We start from the raw sequence: 25,221 nt of genomic DNA, 5'->3' as shown, positions 1-25,221 counted from the left end.
AAAACCTTGCCCCAAGGGTAGGATGCAAGAAAGGAACGAAACCTATCCCAATCTGCTGACTTGTAGTACCAAACGCGTCAAGTCAAGTCAAGTCGCTGGTGGTCTGCGACGTTGCCGTCGGATAGGTACTACACTCCTGACCAGGCAATGGTCGGACGTTCCGAGAGGGGCGTCGACAAAGACCTGGTAACCATCGGGATGTGTAGTCAGCAGAAGATCTAATAAGGACGGCATGTGGCTATCCACATCCGGGAGAAGCGTTGGCAACCAATTGGGACAGACCATACGCCAATGCAAAGTTATGCAGAGATCGCCCTGCGTAGTCTGTGGTACATGATCCAAGCCATTCGGCACTGTGCTCGTTGAAATCACCCAAGACTACGATTTCAGCGGAAGGGATCTGTGCAAGCACGTCAATTGCCGCTTGAACGCAGCCCATGAGATGATCGGTTTCTGCGTTACCACTATGGGACCTGTAGACACACGCATAAATGCGGACGCGGTCCTCTAAATCTACGCGGAGCCAGATAGTAGACAGGTCACTACCCTCAAAATTGCCGAGACGGCGACAGCAGATATCCTCCCTAACGTAAACACATACCCCGGCATGAGGCAAAAAATTGTGCTCAATTTTGTAATTTTGTACTTATTATCAGTATCAGAAGCAATTGGCAATCATACTTCAATCGTGCCTCATGGAGAACTTTATTTATTAGATAAGTCATAAAATGACTTAGTAATTTTATTAGAAGTGACTATTCACACCCAAAAAAAGTCCTGATAAATCTACGCCGCGTGAATGTCTTCACATTCACACAGCGTGGGTTTAAGGCCCATATATTCATGCAGCGTGGATTTATCATGGCTTTTTTGAGTGTGAATAGACATGTAAAATTTTATAACTTTTTATATTTTATTATTATAAAGACACAAATGTATTCATTTTGCCTTTGTCGTCGAATGAAAATTTCAATCTCTTACACACACACAAGCACAATAGAAGTGCTTATTTCCGTAATTAATTAACTTATTATGTTATTGGCAGGTGGCACTATAACTGATATCTTATGTCGTGTAGCAGGAGATTGAAATTTTTCGCCAAATATAAATTTTTTGTGATAAACCAACTGTCATAAAATTGGATAATTTTCACTGTATTTGATATAAAAAAATATTTTTTCTATCAATAATCATATTTGTATTGTACGTAAGCTTGTCTTAATCACAAGTCTTGTGGTGGACAAGTCTTATGGTGAAGATTACCGCGCATGCGCGGAAAAAATTAATTAACGTGGAATAAAAAAAAATTATAATGAAATTAAAAGGTAATTAAGGCCGAACAATGTTTTTTTTGGACGAACACATAAGAAATAGTTTCAAAGTATAAAAAAACAAAAAATAAATTGAAAAAATCTATAGTTGGCGCTAACTTGAGATTTAATTTTTGAAAATTAAAAAAAAAAAACAAATTAAATTTTGAATCAAACATTGAAGAACAATTGAATTAGCCAAAAAAATTAATTACCCCCCGCCAGCTTAAGAGAGACTAACTTTAAATGAATAGGTATCCACAGACCAATATGATGCTTACGCATCAGACAGGGCACTCTCATAGAGCATTATTAGCATTGATATAATCTCACGTAATATCATAAAATGATAGCTTAGTTTTTTTCTTTAATTTCAACACGGGGTTATTGGCCAAGGCGTGGTAGTTATACAGCCTGCAATATTTTTTCCTGCTTGAGTACATAGGTATTCCTAGCCATTTTAGAATAATTTATTTTGCAAATTTGAAACGACATCAAAATTAATTCTAAAGAAATCAATTTTGAGGAAATTAATTCCAATAAATAAAACTAAATAGAAGGGAAAGGTTTAGAAAAAAACATATCATGTTATTGTAAGCCTGTTTAATCTGCATCCACATAACTTTCTTTGCCATATGGTTCATTTTCTCTGTAGGTATCTATTCTAATAGACCACAGAACACTATTACTCTAACGACGTAATAGACATCCTCTTTGTAAGGTAATAAACGTCTTAGTTACCAGGTCATAAAATCCCAAAAAAAAAAGAAAATAATAAATAAATTCATTTTTTTACCAGTTAACAATCAATATTCATTAAGCTAACAATTATTATGTGGATTATATTAATATAATAAATACCCAATAACCCAATCTACTATATAATATTTACCACAATTTGGTTGAATAACTAAAAGCTAGAGCGTGATAACGGAAAGTGATACCGTGATAATAGAAGAAAGCAAAATGCAACCGTTTACTATAAATTCAAAGGATGTTATTCATTTAGATCTAAAGCAAGTAAGGTTGGATATAATCGTAGGAATTCGTGAATGTAATGACCGTGGTTTAATACAGACAGCAAAATGGCTTGCTGAACTTAATTATTCTCTAAAATGTCATAGCATGCCACATACTGATCCACCTAAACTTTATGAAGATATAATATTAGAAGACAGAGAAGCTTATATCTTAGCAAAAACTTATTTTGACTGCCAGGAATATGACAGAGCTGCTCATTTTTTAGAGAACTGCACTAGCCCAAAATGTATTTTTCTTCACAAATACTCTCAATATTTGTCAAGTGAAAAGAAACGACTGGATAATGCTACTGATCTAGGTGCTGAAAATGCAGAATCAACTCAAGTTTTACTTGATCTCTTATCATATTTTAAGGTAAATACTAATATTTAAATATTGTGTTGAAATATATACTGTTAAACAGTTTTTATTTGTTAGTACTAGTGAAGAGGGAAGACCAAATCTATTTATTTATTACTTTATAAGTACAAAACTAAACTTTTTCTTTGTACCATTAAGTTTATTATATTTGTTTTAATATTTATGCGAATCTTTTCATTCACATCTATGTATACAGCTCTACCTGATTAACAAAAAAAAATAACAATATGACATAAAAACTAAAACATAATAATAATTAACTAAAACATAATAGACATAATTGTTTGAATAGTTCACTTATCAAGAAGGTGCATAGGCTAAAGGCTTACTTCGTTCTTAACATATAAGACTTATTTCATAGTATTTTCTTTGATTACCACAAGTGTTACGCATTTAAATAAAACACTTTATAAAGGATTAAAATATGTAACTGTTTTTACATTCGATTTTTCCATAACTTATTATTTTGGTTAACCTGACATTTCAAGACCTTTCCAGATCTCGTTTTCGGGGCGACTGCAGATGAAAAATTTTATTTTTTCCTGAATGGTCTTGAAACATCAGGTTAACTAAAAGAAAAATGTAACTTTTATGCAAAAATCTAATGTAAAAAGAGTTACAATTACATGCATATCAATCCTTTAAAAGTGTTTTTTTGAAATAAGACTTATTTCAAATAAATAACTGTTGATGTGTGTCAGTTAATAAACCGTTATAAAAAAAATTAAATTCAGAACTCTTCAAAGCATGACTCTGACATCTCTTTTGTCAATTAATCCACATAACTCTCTCTCACTTTGCAGGCAAACAGTAATAATTTGGACGGTTATTTATTATACTTAAAAGGTGTGGTTTTGAAAAAACTCGATTTAAGAAGTCAAGCAGTAACAGCACTACAGGCGGCTATCAGTGCTACTCCCATATTGTGGTCGGCTTGGGTTGAGATGGCGGGCTTAGCTAATGACTACGAAGCAATAGACTCATTACAGCTAGAAGAACATTGGATGATGTACTTTTTTTCTGCTCATGCTTATGTTGAACTGAAACTCTCAGAACATGCACTGGAAACATATACTGCTATAGCTGCTGCTGGCTTTGACAAAAGTACCTATGTAACTGCACAGATGGCTATTGCACATCATGATAGAAGAGGTAATTGTTGTTTACAGTTTTATACATAGAAAACTCTAGATATATGGAAGACCAAGTGTTTCCCTATATCTGTTGATTCTCTCATAACAAATGGGCTCTACACATTACATCTGAGGGATTGGCAGAACCTTTGAATTCAAATCAGCTGTGCTATCCATCATCTGTTCACAATGATACTAGTGTCCACAACTAATGTGTTTGTGATTTTCACTTTCTAATATATGTTATTCTAAGATATATTATTCTGTATGTTGCCTATTTTTCTATAGCCACAATCTAATAAAAGAAATAGATGTTGAGTTAATAATAATATCTTTAAGATAATGAATTGACTAATTTATCACATACATTTTATAATGGAAATTATTCAGTTTAACTTTGAATTCCTGAAACCCGTGCAATACATCAGATGCTGTTAATGTTTGTTTTTGTGTAACAATCAACAAGTTGGTGGAAGAAAAAGTTGCCTTCACATCTGTACCATTTATTGTGTTATAAAATCTTTCACTGTTAAATAATATAGAATAATGTCAATAAAACCCACCACCACTACTACTTGCTACAATAACACACAGGTCAATGTATAGATATTCACAATGAAAACAATCCAGTCCACCAACTGAGGTGAGGTGAGTAATGAATTATTATTGGTCAGGTAATGATCACAACATGTTGTAGTTAGTCCGTTCATAATAACAACATCTTGTATGAAATCACTATGATCTAGTACAGATGTATATAGCGGTATCTGAAATTGTCTGTCGTGTATTTCATAATAAAATACTCAGGGGCTTATAAGGTGATTGATATATCTTCTATTTTCAGATGTTGATACAGCACTTGAATTGTTTAGAGACCTACATCAAAGTGATCCTTATCGCTTAGATAATTGGGATGTATATTCACATCTTTTGTACTTAAAAGATAAGAGGATGGAGTTGGCAAACTTAGCACAGAAAGCTGTTTCCATAGATAAATATAGAGTTGAAACATGTTGTGTTATAGGTAAGAATCTTTTCATTTATAATAATAATAAATCATTTTATTTCAGGCTACAAGGCCCATAAAATAAATACCTTATAATGTAACACACATATTTTTAAAACTTAAATCTACGTCTCATTTTCGCGGCGATGTGTGGCGCGGGTTCAGTAACTTCCGGCGGTCGGCGACACTTGCGGAACACGACCCCCTTCGGCCACAGCTTCACGTCCAGGAAAGTCGATATATGTTCTGTCGGGACGCGAACAACAAAAGAGTTAAAGTCTATTGCGTGACGCGTCAACAACTTTTCGACCCCCAACTGGAACCTTGTCTTCTCCACCAAGTACTGAACAATGTCGGAGGGCTAATTTATGTAGTTCCTTATATATTTAATAGGCTATATGCATGATTTTTAAAAATACTTAAATTAGATTTTTTACATAAATACTAAAAGTTTTTAAACATGAAATTATTGATAAGAACTTTCTTATTGAGTCAAAAACTAAATATTCTTTTCGAGCAATACATTTCGGCTATTCAAACACGCCAGTTTGCGCAGGATTTTAGTGATGTCATAGTCTTATGTCAACACTCTATATATTATATAACAATAATAATTCGAGAGCCGATTTTTTGCTTCGATTACACTGCGAATACTACTGAACCGATCGGAAAAGATAAATTAATTATCACATAAGTATTGTGTGTGTGTGATGTCGCATCAGAAGCTTCCGAGAAGCACCAACAGCTACTGCGATATCCATCCCGCCTGCCAAGTGTGGCGATTATGGCAAAGTTCACCCAGAAAAAAACATAACAGACACTGTAAGGCCCCAGTCCCCGGCGGCACCGCTGGTGGTGGCCACAGTAGCAGCCACATAAGTGGGGCAGGGGGTACTAAGAATCCCTGGGTGTGACATTGCTACCACCAATGAAGACCATTGGCCCTGGCAACATATAACGTCAGGACACTGTGCACCGACGAGGAACTGGAGGAAGATTTGAGCAGACTACGATGGGATGTCGTGAGGTCGGAGTACTCGATAATACTAAATTTCGGAACCTGCTAAACTTCCGGGAGGGCGACCAGCAGTCCCAGGGTCGTGTCGGGTTGGTCGAGTCGGGTTTCTCGTGCACAAGTCTCTCATGTCAATGAATCTCAGACTCTACCCTCAAATTCACGGATGTAAGACGCCAAATGTGAAGGTGGCCATAGAGCGTAACAAAGGTTCCAAAGTATTCACACCAGATTTGTCTATTGGGCAGAGGCAACTGGCAAAGTTGAAGACCGGTAATTGTCGTCTAAACCCGAACTTTTGAGGCAGGTTGATAAGTCCTACACAGTTATATACTACTGCACAGGCACCTGTTACCAACAAGGCTGAAGACCCAAGAGCCAAATTAACACCACACTATACTACGCCTCTTGCTAACAATCGATGGATCACAGTTGTCCGAAAATAAATGTTTTTATTTATAAAATACCAGCTGTTAGTTCCCAACTTGAAAATATCAAATATCTTGAGAGGCTAACAGTTGGTGACAACACATTCAGATAATTAAGATTGTAGTAAATTGTGTGCTTTTTGTATTGTAGGTAATTATTATAGCTTACGAAGTGAACACCAAAAAGCGGTGATGTATTTTCAAAGAGCACTGGCACTGGACCCTCAGTATTTATCAGCCTGGATCCTGATGGGCCACGAGTTTATCGAGTTGCAGAATTCTAATGCAGCAATACAATGCTACCGGCAAGCTATAGGTGAGGTAATATTAAACATTCATTATTTATGTGATGCACAACATGACACTGGCCACTGACAGTGTGCTTACAATCAACACTTGATGACCTTGAGGCTGATGACACGCCTACACCCTGGCGACCTCACCCTGCTCTAATATATGCTATATCTGTTTGTATTACTCGCGTCAACAAGATTCTGCGGTTGGTAAATGCAGCAGGACTTGACGACAAGCTATAAGTAGGCGTGGAGAACACAATAGTTCAATTCTGGACGCGGTGTTACTAGGACTCATCGGGACTAGACAAATATCCAAATAATAATTATAATAAAACATTATATGACTGTCAAAGTTGGGAAAAGTTAAACTTTAATCAGGCCTGTCTCACTTTCCGTGTAGGTATCGGAATTGTAAGTACGAGCGGCGGCCTCTACAGAGTGGACCAGCCGGTTAGGACGAGCGAGAACTTACGCAGGGTCGAGCTTTGTTCGCCACCTAGTACACACCGGTACGACCGATCATTAAAAAATGCATAACACCTACCTATTTATTTCCTATACTTTAGGTTTGACTATATCGTGATATATAATATTATAAGTGATTTATATAATGTAGGTTTGTATGTGCTACCTATTGATAGGGTTTAATTCGGTGCTTGACCACTTGGGTTGTAGGTACCTGCTATTACATTTGGCTTGGCACCAACTTCAAACCTATCAATAGGTAGCACATAAAAATAATAGTATTTTATTAATATTAAAGGTATAAGATTTGCATAAGAGGTGAATTAAATCTCTATTATGTTATTTTATACTTTTGAGTCAGTTAAGTCCGTTTTTTATATATTATAGTTATTATTTTTATTTTTTAGTGTCATTAATCAGATAAACTATAAGATTTCGTTGCGTTTTATTGTCATATATTAAATAGTATTTTTTAAGTAGGTATGGGTAGGCCTACGAAAGGTTCCCCGTGCCTTAAACAATTAGATTCCCTATTTCACATTCTTGTGAGACACTGAAATATCGTGAAAAACGTTTGTTAGCTATGAATGACAGGTAGACTATGACCCACTTGTCGGCAAACGGGTTAATATTAGAAATATATAATCAAACTAAATGAAAACCCCTAAAAAACCAATACATAAACAATAATAACATGATCCCCGTAAACAAAAATATTCATAAAAAATTTTCGTAAAATGAAAAGTACTTTTCTAAACTATGACAAATTTTTATGGTTCCAAATGGCAAATATTCTGCATCAAACTAAAAAAGAATCACTGAAATCGGATCGTACATACGTAATCGGTGTACATACGTAACATAAACCTCCTTTTCAAAGTCGGTTAAAAAGGACCGAGCATGGATCCCTGTGGTACGCCTAATTGAATTTCTCTCCTGGGACTCTTCTCAGTATGGGGGTACCACAAGGGTCTATTCTTGGACCGTTCCTCTTCCTTATCTATATAAATGATCTTCCTAATCTTATAGAGAAAAAACATAAGGTAGTATTGTTTGCGGACGACACTTCGCTGAGTTTCAAAGTGAAAAGAAACCAAGCTATGTATGACGAAGTGAACGATATTTTATCTGACATCGTGTACTGGTTTAGCGTTAATAACCTATTGTTAAATAGCAAGAAAACTAAATACATTAAATTTACCGTACCAAATGTCAAAAATGTAAATGCTAATGTTTTGTTAAACGGAGAGGTGATAGAACCGGTGGAATCTGCTATATTTCTTGGCATAACTCTAGATTCCAAATTACAATGGGGCCCCATATTGAAGGATTGGCGAACAGACTTAGTTCTGCAGCATACGCGGTTAAAAAGATTAGACAATTAACTGACATAGATACGGCGCGACTACTTTAGTTATTTCCATAGTATTATGTCCTATGGTATATTGCTATGGGGCAACGCTGCCGATATTAATACAATATTTGTGCTGCAGAAGAGGGCTATTCGCGCTATTTATAACCTAGGTCCTAAAGAATCATTGAGAACAAAATTTAAAGAAATTAACATCTTGACTGTTGCTTCTCAATATATTCTTGATAATGTAATGTATGTTCATAGGCACATAAGTGAATTTACCAGAAACTGTCATAACCATAATGTTAACACTAGGAACAGACATAAACTTATGATGCCTACTACTCGGCTAAGTCGAGTTAGTAAGTCTTTTGTGGGGCGATGTATATGCTTTTACAACAAGATCCCAGAAAATGTTCAAAACAAAAGTATAACGTTATTCAAAAGAATTGTTAAAAAACGTTTGTGTGGTAAAGGTTACTATAACATAAATGACTTTCTTAATGATACCACAGATTGGGAATGGAGTGACCGCCCTCAGGCTATTAAATAATAAGTTTAATTGTACAATATTACTTTGTAAACATATTTATTCGATGAAAAAAAAGCCCGCTGCGTTTGTTGCGCCCATTCTTCTCAGGTCTGAGGCATTCATTTTGGAATGGGTTGTAGTTTTTGACTTTCAATAAGTGATGTAACATCCTATTTGGAATAAAAATATTTGAATTTGAATTTGAACCGGTAAATCATTTGATTTCACTGGACCTATATCAACGTACTGAACTCTTAAGACGATAAGACTTCAAGCGCGACATTATTTATACCACAGTGGCGTAGTTTTTTCAAGTGTTTCGTAGCAAACACAGTCAAATATAACAGGAACAGTGGAAACAGGAACAGGTTCTGGTTTGCTGAATTTCAACGTGGACATGTCAAGCTCAGTGATGATCCCCGTCAAGGTCGGCCAAAAACTGCAGTCACCAAAGAAAACGCTGTGCGTAAACTGATTGATAAAGATCGACAAGTGACATACCGCGAAATTCAGGCAACTTTAGACATTGGCATGAGTCAAATACAAATAATCTTGCATGAACAATTAGGTGTATAAAAGTTGTTTTCCCGATGGATACCGCTATTGCTCTGTGAAGAGCAAAAAGCGGCTCGCGTTACTTGGTGCGTCAGAACTCTTGAAAGATTCCACGCAGGATCCTCATATGCTGTATACAACATCGTATCAGGTGAAGAATCCTGGATATAAGCGTACGAACCCGAAACAAAAAACCAGTCACGAGTTTGGGTGTTCGAAAATGAGTTAAAGCCAACAAAAATTGTTCGTTCACGGAGTGTGCAAAAAAAATGGTGGCCACGTTTGTCTCCAAAACCGGCCACGTTGCGACTATTCCTCTTGAAGGACAAAGAACGGTTAATGCAGAATGGTATGCTAGCATTTGTTTGCCACATGTCGTTTCTGAACTCCGTAAAGAGAACTGCAACCGCCGCATCATCCTCCATCACGACAATGCGAGTTCTCACACCGCGCACAGAGCAAAAGAGTTTTTAGAGCAAGAAAACATAGAATTATTAGGTCATCCGCCGTACAGCCCCGACCTAAGCCCTAATGATTTCTATAATTTCCTTAAAATAAAGAATAAATTTCGTGGTCAGAGATTTTCATCACCTAAAGAAGCTATGGACGCCTACAAAACGGCCATTTTGGAGACCTCAACTTCCGAATGGAATGGTTGCTTTAATGATTGGTTCCATCGTATGGAAAAATGAGTCAAATTTCGCGGAGAATACTTCGAAAAGCAATAAATACATTTTTAAATAGTCATGTTGTGTCACTTCCTTGATTCCTGAAATTTTCAGTGCATCCCTCGTACGTGAGCTACATCTGATTTCTGATCTATAACTATTATATTATTTATTTTTAATTCAATATGAGCGTCGCGTTTAGTAACTTTTCCACTTTCCTTGTTAATGACATTCGCAAGTGGTTTTAATTTTATTGCTCGAATTCTATATTTTATTGCTAGTAAAATTGGGTTTAGCTGTATTACATACAATTTTAAATATCTTTGAGTAATCTTACACATATTGTTAAAACTGAGAATCGAATCTGTATTTTTTCATGCCATACAATTCATACAACTTTTCTTCACTTTTATAAATTCCCGGAGTGGCCCATTCATTAAAATTACAATATCTTTTCGCATTAAAAGATTTAGTTTTAAATATGCTTATGAGTTCAGTCTTTATGATGTTAAATACGGATTGATAACTATCATTAGGATTTTGATTATGTTTGGCAGACAATTTTTGCTCTGTGCTTCCCCGAGGTACAAAAAAGAATAGGGAAATTCCAGGGCCGAGGGTGTCGTAAGAGCCGACTTAGGGCATTTACCAGTAGAAGGTTAATTTGCACAGGATGACGGCTAGATTATGAGAACTCAACCAAACAACAAGAGAGGATGTTGATTTGCCCCAACCAATTCACAATAACCATTATCATGAACTCTTTGAATAAAGCTTTGGTTTGTGAAAAGTGAATATTATTCGTCATCTACATAAGTAGTGCTTAATGTTGCCTCATTCAATTACATTCCTTCCTCGCGAGCAGTGTTGTGACAGATACTCCAACTCGCCCCGCTCTTTGAGATGTTTGCAATTTTTTGTTCGCGGAGCGCCCTTGTTCAATGTCCTTTGGTTGACCACTTTTGTACATACCAGAAATACATGAGTGATTTAAATAAAATAAAATAAATAATAAACATATTGCATGATATATAATCGTGGTGTATATTCTGTGAATGCGCTTTTACTGAATTTCAAATGGTTGAAATATTTAAAGTAGAATCACTTAATTCACTTATTTATCATAAGAATTTGTAATGTTATGTCCTACAGCAATTTTGTCCGCGTGGAATTCGGTTATATCGCGCACTCTAGGGTAACTAGTCCAGAAAAAAAAACCTTAATATTGGTTGTGTAATTTAGTGGTTAAAGAAATAATAGTTACCTACTTTAACAATTATAATATTGGTGTGGTTAACCTTAGGTTAGTCTTTCTCATTTATTTGACAAATTTAATAATATAACAATTGTTCCAGATGTTAACAGAAATGATTATAGAGCATGGAACGGACTTGGTCAAGCATATGAAATACTGGGAGTGAATGGCTATTGTATATATTATTATTCAAGAGCTGCACAGCTGAAGCCGGACGACTCGAGAATGTTGGTGTCTCTGGGCGAGGCCTATGAAAGGATGGAAATAATACCGAATGCATTAAAATGTTATTACAAAGCTCACAGTACTGGCGATATTGAAGGAATGGCACTTTTCAAGCTTGCCAAGTAAGACATATTTTATCTCTTATCTTATTCTAGTGGTGAGTGGACCCATTCAACCTTTGGAATAAAAAACATATCGACCAGCCACAGGTTTGACAGACATGTTCTGTACATTTATATATTTATTTTAACCATATGGCTTGCAGATGGCTGCATAAAGATCTTTTAGTATAAGGTTTGGCTGATAATTTAACAGGTAAGCAGGGGTAGGCTCCTTTCTATGCCAGCTAGATTATGGGTACCACAAAGGCGCCTTTTTCTGCTGTGATGCAGTTATGTGTGAGTATAATGTGTTTCGGTCCGAAGGCTGCCATATCTAATGAAATTACTGGTAAAGTGAGACTTAACATCTTACATGTCTCAAGGTGACAAGGACAAATATAGTGCCGATCAGAATAATGGATTTTTCAAGAATCCTGGGCGGCCCTGCATTGTAATGGGCAGGGCGTATCAATGACCATCAGCTGAACATCCAGCTCGCCTCGTACCTTATTGTTATAAAATAAGCTAGGGTATTAGTTTTAGCGTCACCTTCGCCCTAGGTCTTTGCCTCTCATCCGGAACGCACCGGTTCATCCCCACTGCACATAAAAATGTATTTTTCATTTTCTAATACAAATGTACGTTTATACCACGAACAAAAACAATATGTATGTATCGTGACATTGACTAACCCGCACTTGGACAGCGTCCTCTCAAAGAAAAGTGGTGGAAAAAAGACTGTTAATACAAGTTAAAAAGCTACTTTAGCTTGTAGCCTTTTATATATTACATAAAGTGATTTTGAAAGTGAAAGTGATATACTTACAGATGATTTTGTTTTCTCATATTTTATGCGTCTATCGAACAGTATAAATGTAAGTTGAATGTAAATTTCTTATTTTTTTCCTTTTATCTGCAATCAGTCCCCAGACTATGAGCAGGTGTGTTGCACATCTAGGATTTTGTGGGAAGAGTGGTCAGTTGACCTTTCTTCCCTTTATTTTAAGTACAATTAGTCAATGTTATTTCGCTTCAGTCTCTTTGGATGCCTTAAAGTTAATAAATCCACTGCCAATGGGTTTGGATGAATTGCTAGGCGTTCTTTGTAATTTGAAGAATATTCTTTGATTTCTTCCTTTATTGTTTTAAATTTAAGTTCTTCATAGTAATAATGGTTAGTTATATCGGTTCCCCTAAAGCCGCAATCGAGTTCATAGATTCTGAGATGAAATCATTTATAGCAGTAAATTGGACACAGCAGATCGACCACGAAGAAAGCCATGCTGAAACTCAAATTTTTTATAAAATAAAGGAAATTATGCAATTATAAATAATAATATTCAAGAAATAAACTGGCAATATGAATTTACCTCGCGTAAGCTTATCGGAAGCTGTTAACTTTTTCTATTCAACACTGAACCATCTAAAAAAAACTACATACCTTACAAAACTATCACAAGTGGAACATTTCCGAAATGGTATTCGGCAACTTTAAAGAAAGTACTAAAAGAGAAGTATATATAAAGCTTTGCGTAAATATAAAACTTGTAACAATGCGTCAGATGAGCTTTGCTACACTACGTTAAGAGATAGGGCTAAATTACTAGAAAGAAAATGCTATTACGAGTATATAGAAAGAGTTGAAAAATCACTGATTAAAAATCCTAAAACGTTCTGGTCTTTTATAAAATCACGTAAAAATTCGAATAGTATACCTAACAATATTAAATATCTTGATAATATATATAACACCGGAGATGACATATGTGAGGCTTTTTCTAATTATTTTTATTCGACATTTCTTTCTACTAATCATCCCAGCGGATCTTTACAAGCTAACACTTTTCAGTCCGCCTCCTCAGATTTATCTTATATATCCAAGATTAACATTGATGTTAGTGCCATTAAAAATCTTTTAAAGAAGTTAGATCCTACCAAAGCAGCTGTTCCTGACCATATTAGCCCTATATATTCAATTAATTGTGCCGAAACTCTAGCCATACCTATTGCACTATTATTCAATAGTAGTGCCATAATGCCGCCAATTTAGAAATCGGCATTTATCACGCCAGTGCATAAAAAAGGATCTAGGATGGAGATCAATAATTATCGACCTATCTCGAAATTATGCATTATCGCGAAAATATTTGAAAGAGTGATATATAATCAAGTATATACCGCTCTTAGGAACTCATTTCATTACACCCAGCATGGCTTTCTGCGTGGTCGATCTACTGTGTCCAATTTACTGCTACTAAATGATTTCATCTCAGAATCTATGAACTGGGGGGGCCAAGTAGACGTTATTTATACGGACTACACGAAAGCCTTTGATAAAATTGACCATACGATCCTATTAACCTATCCTATAATCCTATTAAAGTTGTACAACATACGAATAAGGGGAGACTTGCACCGATGGTTTTCGTCGTACATTGAGCGAAGGTCACAGGCTGTAGTTATGAGTAATTACACATCCAGTTGGATTCTTGTTCCTAGTGGGGTTCCCCAAGGATCTCTCCTTGGTCCGTTGCTTTTTGCAATTTTTGTCAACGATATAGACTCCTGTTTCCTTTACTCTCGCTTGCTTTACTTCGCTGATGACATGAAGATTTTTACATGCATTAGAAGTACCAATGATGCATTAAAACTTCAATCTGACTTAGCACGCCTAGACAGTTACTGTCTTATGAATAAAATTGACCTTCTTAGGAAGGAAGGATTTATCCAGACAAATGTTTTGGTGTTTCTTTTTCTAGGAAACCAAAACAAATATCTGTGGACTACTACCTGAAGAATCAGTGTTTAAATAAATGTTTTACTATTAGGGATCTAGGTGTAATACATGATTATAAGCTATCATTTAATGATCAAATAGATAACATTGTGTCAAAGGCTTCAAAATCATTAGGGTTCGTCTTAAGAAGCCCTGCTGAGTTTAAGCATGCCAAAACTTATAAGTTGCTTTACTGTTCATTTGTCCGCAGTATATTGGAATACGCATCACAAGTCTGGAATCCGCGATATAATATCAATATTGATAGAATTGTTATGATGAAATTCATAAAATACTTATGTTTCCGTTTGCGCATTCCTATCGTTCTGAAGTGTACCTCAACTTATGCAAGCGCATGCACATATTTCCGCTCTCTGCTAGACGGGATATCGCGGACATTACATATTTATTGCAAATAGTTTCCAATAGGATGGACTGTCCTGAACTATTAGAAAAACTAAAAGAAAATGTACCCAAACCTATTAGGTTTAATCCTCTAATAAATATACCGCAAGTGAGAACATACTATAGGCAAAATGCATTTTTAGTAAGGGCAGGCAATAAGTTCAATGAAACCTCTAAGCACATAAACATGGATATATTCAACACAAGTGTGGCAACGGAGAGACGGCTGAACAGGGATTTTTTTGATTAGGTAGTATTGGATAATGTTATACAAGTTAGTTGAAAATTTATTGTAATATTATAGGAGTTGTAATTGATATGCATATTATGTTCACATATATTGTGCTAATTGTATTATAGTGTATCTAGTTTATATATAATATTGGCTGTAGGTATGTTGGATTATAGGCTGGTGTATCGCACACATATGTAATTACTATCCAATTACATATACGTGGGATTCTGTAAATGGCTAGGTATTGACTATTAAGATTGTTTTGTAATGTTATGAAAGCTGTTAAATCTCATAATATATATACATATATATATAAATATGAATTGCTGTTCGTTAGTCTCGCTAAAACTCGAGAACGGCTAGACCGATTTGTCAAATTTAGGTCTTGAATTATTTGTGGAAGTCCAGAGAAGGTTTAAAAAGTGCATAAATAGGAAAATGCTGCTAAATTAAATAAAAACAACTAATTTGTTTTTCCTTTGATGTGTCCATACATAATTTCTATGAGAGAATTTATTGACGCACGGTTTGACAGTTCTGCTGTGAAACAATTTCATTACAACAGCAGGGCATATTTTACAAAGAAATTTTTGATGTTATGATATATTATTGACAAATTCATATAAAACATTATTTTATTTATTATATACAGAACAACGTCTGTCGGGTCAGCTAGTAATAAATAAATAAATAGAAATGAAGTCCATTGTTTTTTTTTGGAACTATGGGGAATTCAATAGATTTCTAAAGATGACATTTTGGACTGTCTGTATTATTGCAATGTTGGAGTTGCATACTGATTCCCCGAGTTGGATACCGTAAGCCCAGATTCGCTTTAGAACTACCTTGTATATAAGGAGTTGTTGTTTAGACTTAGGACTGAATTTCTTCCGAGCAACCATTGTAATCCTCGATACTTATGCTTACTTATTGAGTTGCTCTGGTTTCTTTTGAAGATGTGCTTTCCAAGTAAGCTTTCGATCCAGGTGCATACCCAGGTACTCAACAGACTCATTGTGTGGGAGCGTAGCGTCTCCGCGAACAGGGTGTCAGTTTCCTGGTCGGAGAGCGAAAGCAACTTGTGTAAACTTAGATGTACTAGCTTTAATTCGCCGTTTCTTGAGCCAGTCTTCAATTTTGTCCAGTCCACACTGCAGCTTTTGTGAAGCATGGTTGCGATTGTTGTTGCTTGCTTACTTGCAAGAATAGCGGTGTCGTCGGCGAAAGTAGCGGTTATTACATCAGTTGTTTCTGGCAGGTCACAATTGTACATTGTGTACAGTACCGAAAAAAATATTTAAGTGTTGTTAAACATTACGCAATTTCAAATTTTAATAATGAAATTTGTAAATTTTCACTTGTATCGGCAGTGTAGAACTGCCAATTTGATCACGATTGATCATGAGTCAGTGACGTATTCGTGTTGCAGGTTGTACGAGAAGTGCAACATGCCCAACAGCGCGGCGGCGGCCTACACGGCGGCGGGCCAAGAGCCGGCCCACGCGGGCAGCAGGGAGCTGCCGGCGGCGGCGCGATACCTGGCGCAGTACTACCTGCGCTTCTCACTGCTGGATCACGCCGCACACTACGCCTACAAGTGTCTGGAGCACGACTCGGTGAGGACCATCATAACAACACGTCCACTGCTGGACAAAGGCCTACCTCAAAAGGTTTCCACGACGATCGGTCATGCGCTGCCCCCTCATCCAACGTATTCCGGCGATCTTGACCGGATCGTCGGCCCATCTTGTGGGGGGCCTCCTGACAGTGCGTCTTCCGGTACGTGCTCGCCATTCGAGGACTTCTGTCCCATCGGCCATCTGTCCGTCGAACTATGTGCCCTGCCCACTACCACTTCGGTTACGCAATCATTTGGACTATGTCGGTAGCTTTAGTTCTCCAACGGAGCTCCTCATTTGTGATTCCATCCCGCAGGGAAACTCCGAGCATAGCCCTCTGAGCGACCATGAGCTTTCTCATAAGGCCCATAGTTAGCGACCACGTCTGCGTACCGTAAGTCATCACTGGCAACACACACTGGTTGAAAACCTTCGTCTTCAGACACTGTGGTATTTGGGGCGAGAATATTTTAAGGAGCTGCCCATCCGAGTTGGATTCGACGTGTGACCTCTATCGCAAAATTGGACCTGCCTAATTGGATTGTTTGTCCGAAATAGACTTACTCGTCCACAATTTCGAGAGTACATTTCCCAATTGTTATCGGAGTATGTGCGACATGACATTTGACATGATCTGTATTGAGGCCATCGAGCATATGGCTTAAGTCTTCCATGGTCTCTGCCATGATTACGATATCGTCATCGAATAGAAGCTTAAAGACATCTTCCAACGCAGCGGTGAAGAGGTTGTCTGACTCGACTCGAGATCAGATCCTTGATATAGACTGACAGGTGTCGTTTCCATACAAACACTTCAAAGCTTCCATATAGCGGTATGGAGAGACTGAAGCACCGCCCAGGTCTCGATCGAATCAAAGGCTTTCTCATAGTCCACGAACGCTAAGCAGAGTAGCTGGATATACTCCTCTGTCTTCTGTATGTGGTCTATGGTGCTAAAGCCTTTTCGGAATCCGGCTTTTTCGGGAGGCTGGAAGTTGTCAAGCCTGCGAACCACACGATTCGTGATAATCCTAGAAAACAGCTTAAACATGGCTCAGAAGTGATATGGGCCTATAGTTCTTCAAAAGCATTTTATCGCCCTTTTTGAAAAACGGCACCACCATACTTCTGTCCCATGCATGCGGCGTTTTGCCCTCGAGAATGATGGAATTGAATAGCTTCTGGAGGGTCTTAAGTACAGGGGTACCCAGATTTCAGAAGATCAGCTGTAATTCCATTATCACCCAGCGGCCCTGGTGTTTTTGGGCCTTAAATTCAAATTCAAATATTTTTATTCAAAATAGGATTTATAATCACTTATTGAACGTCAAAATCTACCACCTCCCCACCTCAGTTACGTTGTTGACGACGAGAGACTTGTGAACGAGGAACCCGACACCACCCTGGGACTGTTGGTCACCCTCCAGGACGTAGTCCACGTGTCCGGAATTAAGGATTATCGAGTCCTCACTGTCTTAGGACCTCAGATAACCCCACGACATCTCATCGTAATCTGCTCAAAGCTTCCTCGAGTTCCTCCAACTTCACGTCGGTCCTCAGTGTCTTGACATTGTATTTTTTGTCATAATTGTTGTTTATTAATTGTCATAATTGAGGTGTTTTCGCCATAATCGCCACGCTTGGCGATGGCAGTAAGTAGTGTGTTCTTAACGAAAGATGCTGCTGCCCATCCTCCGTTGTTTGTGTCCCTTAGTCGCGTCTTGTGGCACCCACGAGAGCAGATGGGGTGGTGCTATTCTGGTGCGGCACCACACTCAATTATTATAGCACTACATAACTAAATACTTATAATTCTAATACTAGCACTAAATAACGATATGATGATGATAAAATCGTATAACTGGAGGCCAATTACAAGTTCATACAAATGTTAAAATATAATGAACGAATAATATATGATTATTTAAACTAGTTGTACATGCCACGGACATAGTTACTTCATCGCACTATTATTTATAAAAGAATTTGCAACGTGTCGTGTAACATTAGCTGGGTTGGTCGAGAACAAGTCGATATCACTATGAGAAATGCAAAACTTATTGAGTGAACTACTTGCTCTAGAAAATAATGCATTTTGGCGATAATTTCTGAATATTATACATAGGAAACATTTTATTGCTTATTTGTTCGCATCGAATAGCCTCCGAAACTTCTGAACCCATTCGAAAAATTCTCTACACCCATGAGAAGCTACACTATCCCCGGATGACATCGGCTTTTTTCATGATAATAAGGTACAAGGCGAGCAGTACGTTCAGCTAATGGTAATCGATATGCCCCGCCCATTAAACTGCAGTGCCGCTCAGGATTATTAAAAAACCCAAAAATTCTGAGCGGCACTACAATTGCGCTCGTCACCTTGAGACATAAAATGTTTAGTCTCATTTGCCCAGTACATTCACTAGCGCCAAAGCGCCGTTGCCATAAGCATCCCACTGGTAAAAAATTATATTATATTAAAAAAAAATAGAGTTCCTTACTAAACTCCAATAATGTAACCCATGGTGTAAAAAAATTACCTAAAATAAACTTCCTAAAAGCATATATAAGTAAAACGGGTGGAGTCAAAAAAGCATATAATGAATTGAAGAATTCAAAAGATTGGATCGCTTTAATGAAAGATGATAGTGGAAAATGGAATCATCGCCGAACCTTAACGAAATATTGGGAATTGCAACATCTTATTACAAGAAACCCAACAACATGTGAATCATTCTGTTGGGTACCTCAAGCATTTCTAGCATTCTTCAAGCTGAAGTCGAGAATGCTGTAATCACCCAAAGGGTAGATAAAATACCGGGTCCTGATGGCATTAAGTAACTAATTCCTGATTATAAGTAACGAATTCCTGAGACATTGCAAGGAAGTTTTAATACCTGTCCTTACAGAGATGTTTAACACTATCTTAAACACAGAAATAATACCTCAGCAATGGACAGAGTCTAACATTATTCTGCTCTATAAAAAAGGAGATAAACATGAAATTGGTAACTATCGCCTTATCAGTCTTATATCAAATATTTACAAAATCTTCGCTAAAATCATTTTAAAACGTATTGAAAGGACACTGGTCAAAAATCAACCCATAGAGCAGGCTGGTTTTCGTAAGGACTACTCTGTGATTGACCACATCCATGTAGCTCGTCAAGTTTTAGAGAAGTATGCTTAGAGAAGTATACTTCAGCATGCGTCGACTACAGTAAAGCATTTGACTCCTTACTACACAAAAATATATAGGAAGCATTAGCAGAACAAGGGATTGAGCATAAATACATTCGATTAATAAAGAACGTATACAGTCAAAGCAGATCCAGAATACAACTAGAAAAGAAGAGTCATACAGGAAAAGGTCTTAGACAGAGTGACTAACAGAGAAATATTAAAACAGTCTGTTTAGACTACGTACTTTGACTGAGGAGCGACAACGTAGCTCACGGCGGCGAATTGGCTGTTACTTCTCTTCACGTAAACAAGCTCTTAACAAAAGCATAATTATTAGCGAATAAATGAAAATTGATTTAAACATTTCACTTGAACTTTAAGAAAGTTAAATTAATAAATACAACTTTAATTTTTTCAACAAAAACTTGAAACAATCGCAGGCTGCGTAAAGCACTCCCTTGGACACTCCAGACATCGGACACATATTCCGAAAGCTCGCGTTAAACTGAATAACAAATTACAAATACTTAAATAAAATGGGGGAAATAAATAAAGGCGTCAATAGGGAATTACTAACCAACAATCTAAACAAGGCCTTAAAAACTAGTAGTTTTGTGTTATTCGAATGTTTTAATATTTTTAATAATTAATAAATTAATGAATGGATAAGCTTTGTAAAAAATAGTTTATTTTTGTAAGTTCAATACTTACGAAACCACTGTTTTCTGAGTGATTTCCTGAGCAGCGAACAAGTAGGAGGCTCCTTTGCACAGGATGCCGGCTAGATTATGGATACCACAACGGCGCCTATTTCTGCCGTGAAGTAGTAATGTGTTAGCATTACTGTGTTTCGGTCTGAAGGGCGCTGTAGCTAGTGAAATTACTGGGCATATGAGCCCTAACATCTTTTGCCTCAAAGTGACGAGCGCAGTTGTAGTGCCGCTCAGAAATTTTGGGGTTTTTCAAAAATCCTGAGCGGCACTGCATTGTAATGGGCAGGGCTTATCCATTACCATCAGCTGTGCGTCCTGCTCGTCTCGTCCCTTATTTTCAAAAAAAAAAAAAAGTAAGTTGGTAAGACTTTTGATAGGTTTCTTTCAAATTACAAACAAGTTATAAATTGTTATTATTTAAGTAGTTCTTCCTTATTCACGATCATCTCTAAACTACTTCATAATTTATAAAAAATAAAAATTCTGAAGCTGCTTTTAAATACCAGTAATAATACTTAGTAAAAATACTACACCTACTAGGTAGGACAATAAACATTACAGAACAATTTCAAAATAGACTTAAACAGCTAATTATTTATCGATTACAACTCCCTTTACAGATAGCTAACTATCGATAGAAGATGTCCTTCCCTACCTTTGAATAGCGGCGCAGTCAAAGAGACACCGTGTATCTCTTTGGCGGCCGCGGGCGGCGCAATTCAAATGCAGCTAGGCAAAGCGGCAACGCCTTATGATATTGAAATATTCAAATTCATTGAATCATTGACCCAGTCACCCAAATCTTATAGGACGTTTAAATTTGTTCGAAATGAAAAGCCTACTTTTTGACAAAACCACTCCACGGATTTCGTTAATTTTTCGGTATATCGTCAGCTAATAATATGCTAACAAGTATGTACCTACCTACATTTATTTCATATAAGCTGTTTCCATACTGATTGATATATATATATATGGCAATGGGCTGGGCACATATTGGCGACCACGTACCGGATGACGTAGCCCCGGTTGTGCCACGTTGCCCACAAGTTGTGCCGACGGTTTGGTCAAGATCGCCGAAATAGGTTGGATGAGGGCAGCGCAGGACCGATTGTCATGGCGATTTTTGGGGGAGAAGTTTGTCCAGTGGTGGTGGTCTTCCGGTTGAAATGATGAATGATAATTTTTAATATTATTTTCAGACCAAAGAGGCCGGCAAGAATATTCTCAAATCAATATCAGAGAAGAGACTCACTGCGTCCACATCTCAATCGCCCAGCATCCCTGATGATGTGCCCGAAGTCTTGAGGCAAGCTTCGACATCTCTCACTCTAGAGTCCAAACAGAACCTTCCAAGTCCGAACATAACACCCGACAACTTCTCCACACCAACTATCACCAGAAGAAGCAGCAAATACAAAATGTGACGGACGCACACGACTACGTGTATGATGTAAATAATACTTGTTGTTCTTAAGTATATAATAATTCGTGCATTATGTTTGATATATTATTATTACACCCCCCCCCTCCCTCTGTCCCTCCTTATGTCTTATTAAGAGCGGCCAGCCGTCATATTTTTCCGTCCCTTTCTTAAAAACTACTGATTGGTATCTTGTGCATAGTATCTAGTTTTCTATCGAAGCAGGAAATACATATTTCAAGAAGCCAAATTACATTGGCCTTCAAAAGTAAGTATCACACTTTTAAAATTGGGATAACGTTATAAGTTCACAAGATTAATTTTGTACATAAAAACTTTATAGTCGGTAAACTTCTTTTAAGAATTGGCTGAAAAAAAACTTCAAAAACAAAACCAGTCCTTTTTCAAAGTGGACGTTTCCGAATTACAATTTTACCATTCACATTTTTCTTTCTGTTTTAAATTTTTTTCAAAATCGATGGGTCTTGTTTTAAAAATTTATGCTAAAAAGCACATAACATTTGTTTATCATGCCTCTTTCAGTTGAAGAATGTGCTAGGATCATGGCTTTTCTGGAACTAGGCATCGCACTGCAAGAATGGTTGGTGTGACGGTACGAACGGTCCAGAAGGTAAAGCGAAGGTACGAAAAGACTGGACACAATCTGAGGAGACCTTGTAATGGCAGACCCAGGTGTACCAGTGCCCGAGAAGATCGTTATATTATTTCCACTGTGTTAAGAAATCGTCACCAAAATGCAGTTGAAGTCCAGCAACAGCTACTTCAGACCCGGAGGGACTACATTAGTGACAGTACAGTGAGAAGAAGACTTGCTGAAGCAAATTTGAAACCCCGAAGACCAGCGAGTGGCCCAAAACTCGAGAGACAGATCGAGTAGCGAGACTGCGATACGCCCGTGAACACATGCAGTGGGATGAAGAAGAATGGTCAAGAATTTTGTTTGCAGATGAGTCTTGATTCTCCCTTTACACTTCTGATGGAAGGCGAAGTGTTTACAGGCGACCTGTCGAGCGATATCTTCAAGCTTGCATCTCAGAAAGAGTCCAATACGGTCGAGGCAGTGTACATGTATGGGCTGGCATATCTTCAGAAGGTCGCACAGAGCTAGTAGCCATAGAAAATGGCACCCTCACTGGGCAAAGATATTCTCAAGAGATTCTCAATGAGTAATCAGGGCCGTATTTAGCAAATATGGGTGATGGATCGATGCTGATGCATGATAATGCCCGGCCACACACGGCTCATATCGTACAAGAGTATATTCAGGAGGTCGGTATCAGCGTGATGGCTTGGCCATCAAGAAGTCCTGATCTCATCCCGATTGAACACGCCTGGGATGAGCTTGGGAGGCTAGTCTGAAATCGCAGACCACCACCTACGGGTAGTTACAGCAGGGCACTAAAGCAGGCCCTGGTAGAAGAATGGGAGAAAATTCCCCAACATCGGCTCCGAAACCTAGTGTTCAGTATGCCAAACCGGCTCGAAGCTGTAATCAGAGCTCGAGGAGGCAATACCAGTTATTAAAAATTAAATAACATGTAATACATTTTAGTTGAATTTTTTACACTAAACTAAAAATGTCTATTTTCATTGTTTTATCTTTTTTAAGTTAAAAATGTTACTAATGTATAATTTTAGTTTCTAAGAATTAAAGCCTATAAAATTTGCAACAAAACGTTTTTAATCTTAAATCTCTACCTTCTATAGTTAAGAAAAAAAAATAATTTTAAAAGTGTGATTCTTACTTTTGCAGGCCAGTGTAGTATACGTAACCCTCCAAATATCTGCTTTTTGTACAAACTTTACCTGAACTTTGGCCGATCATAACGCACTCATAATTGTAAAAGTAATGTAAGCAATCCGATAGAAATATCGCGTATGTAATGGAGATTCTATAATAGAAACACTTATTTCAAAAATTTTAAGGATTATAATAATAATAATATCTTTTATTTGACACACACATGAAACATTACATTGCTACAAAAATAAGAATAAGAAAAAACAAAAATTATAACTAAAACTAACCTAGAACATATTTTACAAAGAATAAATAAATAACTTTACCAAGATATTATAACATAGCAGCTGTGTGGCAGTGTGTATCAAAAGGGATGCTACTCAGGTTACCTGTGACAATTGGTCACAGCACTGATTTTCAGTAGCTCCCGTTTGACGCTTCACGTCGCGGTGCTGAGTAATAAATTATAAATATTTATCACAACATAATATTATATAATAAAAAAACAAAGAAAAGTCCAACCTAGTACTGTTAATGCCTATTATTTTTGAGCAACCAGAGCTGAATCAATCTGACTCGCCATTACGTATTTCTTCATTGTTACTCGAAAGTTTGAAATGGTAGTGAGGTCACGCAATGGTGGAGGCAGGTTGTTCCAGCATTTGGTCGCGCTATAACGAAAGCTACCTCTGAAGGCAGCTGTATGATGTTTAGGCACGTCTAGCATCCAGTGTGATGCTCTGGTACTATAGGCCCTGTTTTTATCTCCTAGCCAAGACAGTTTTTTATATAGGTAAGGAGGCATATGATATTTTACAACTCCAAAGAGTAAAACTGCAAAATGCGTGCGCCTACGACTTTCCATATTGGGAACTTTCACATAGCTTCTGCCGGAGTTTAGGAGTGATGTGATTTCTAATACGGTAGAGTAATTTTAGGCGATAAAAGCAATTGCATATTACTTGGTCGATATGTTTGTCAAACCTTAAGCTTTCATCGAACACAATGCCAAGATTCCGAGCTTCATTCACGCGTCCCAGCGATATTCCCTTAATATGTATCAATGGATTAGCTTGTTCAAAGTTTTTTATAAGAGAAGGTGTACCAAGAATCATATATTTAGTCTTATCTGTATTCAAGGCTAAAGCACTTCGTTCCGACCACTCAGCAATACGTTGTAGATCAGCGTTCAACTGATTTATGGCTACTTGAATCTGATCTGTAGGAAACGAAATGTAAAGCTGTATATCATCCGCGTATATGTGATACTTGCAGTGCTCTATATTATTTATGATATCAGCAGTGTAAAGGTTATAAAGTAAAGGGCCAAGAATAGATCCTTGCGGTACACCTCTTGATAT

At 37.2% G+C, this 25,221-nt stretch overlaps 1 protein-coding gene across 2 annotated transcripts; it reads left to right on the top strand.

Moving 5' to 3' along the window:
• The first annotated feature begins 2,103 nt into the window (after window positions 1-2,103).
• LOC126969221 (cell division cycle protein 23 homolog) lies at window positions 2,104-22,174 on the top strand. 2 transcript variants are annotated; one of them, XM_050814561.1, is made up of 7 exons: window positions 2,104-2,705; window positions 3,515-3,863; window positions 4,689-4,868; window positions 6,445-6,609; window positions 11,519-11,765; window positions 16,590-16,776; window positions 21,878-22,174. In XM_050814561.1, the coding sequence occupies exons 1-7, from the start codon at window positions 2,277-2,279 to the stop codon at window positions 22,100-22,102; spliced, it is 1,782 nt and encodes a 593-aa protein (XP_050670518.1). In that variant the 5' UTR covers window positions 2,104-2,276; the 3' UTR covers window positions 22,103-22,174. The 2 variants fall into 2 exon arrangements, with proteins under 2 accessions (XP_050670518.1, XP_050670519.1); XM_050814562.1 differs by lacking the exons at window positions 16,590-16,776; window positions 21,878-22,174 and having other exon boundaries at window positions 6,445-6,614; window positions 11,519-11,728.
• Window positions 22,175-25,221: the final 3,047 nt, after the last annotated feature.

Source organism: Leptidea sinapis, chromosome 17 (assembly GCF_905404315.1).
Source record: "Leptidea sinapis chromosome 17, ilLepSina1.1, whole genome shotgun sequence".
In the NCBI taxonomy this organism is placed as follows: Eukaryota; Metazoa; Arthropoda; class Insecta; order Lepidoptera; family Pieridae; genus Leptidea; species Leptidea sinapis.
This window is presented reverse-complemented; position numbering and strand designations above follow the sequence as displayed.

Bases quoted from the DNA above. Each gene is read 5' to 3' on its own strand.
- LOC126969221 (XM_050814561.1), top strand. From the start codon at position 2,277: ATGCAACCGTTTACTATAAATTCAAAGGATGTTATTCATTTAGATCTA. The intron at 2,706-3,514 runs GTAAATACTAAT...CTCACTTTGCAG, and splicing joins ATCTCTTATCATATTTTAAG to GCAAACAGTAATAATTTGGA. The intron at 11,766-16,589 runs GTAAGACATATT...TTCGTGTTGCAG, and splicing joins GCACTTTTCAAGCTTGCCAA to GTTGTACGAGAAGTGCAACA.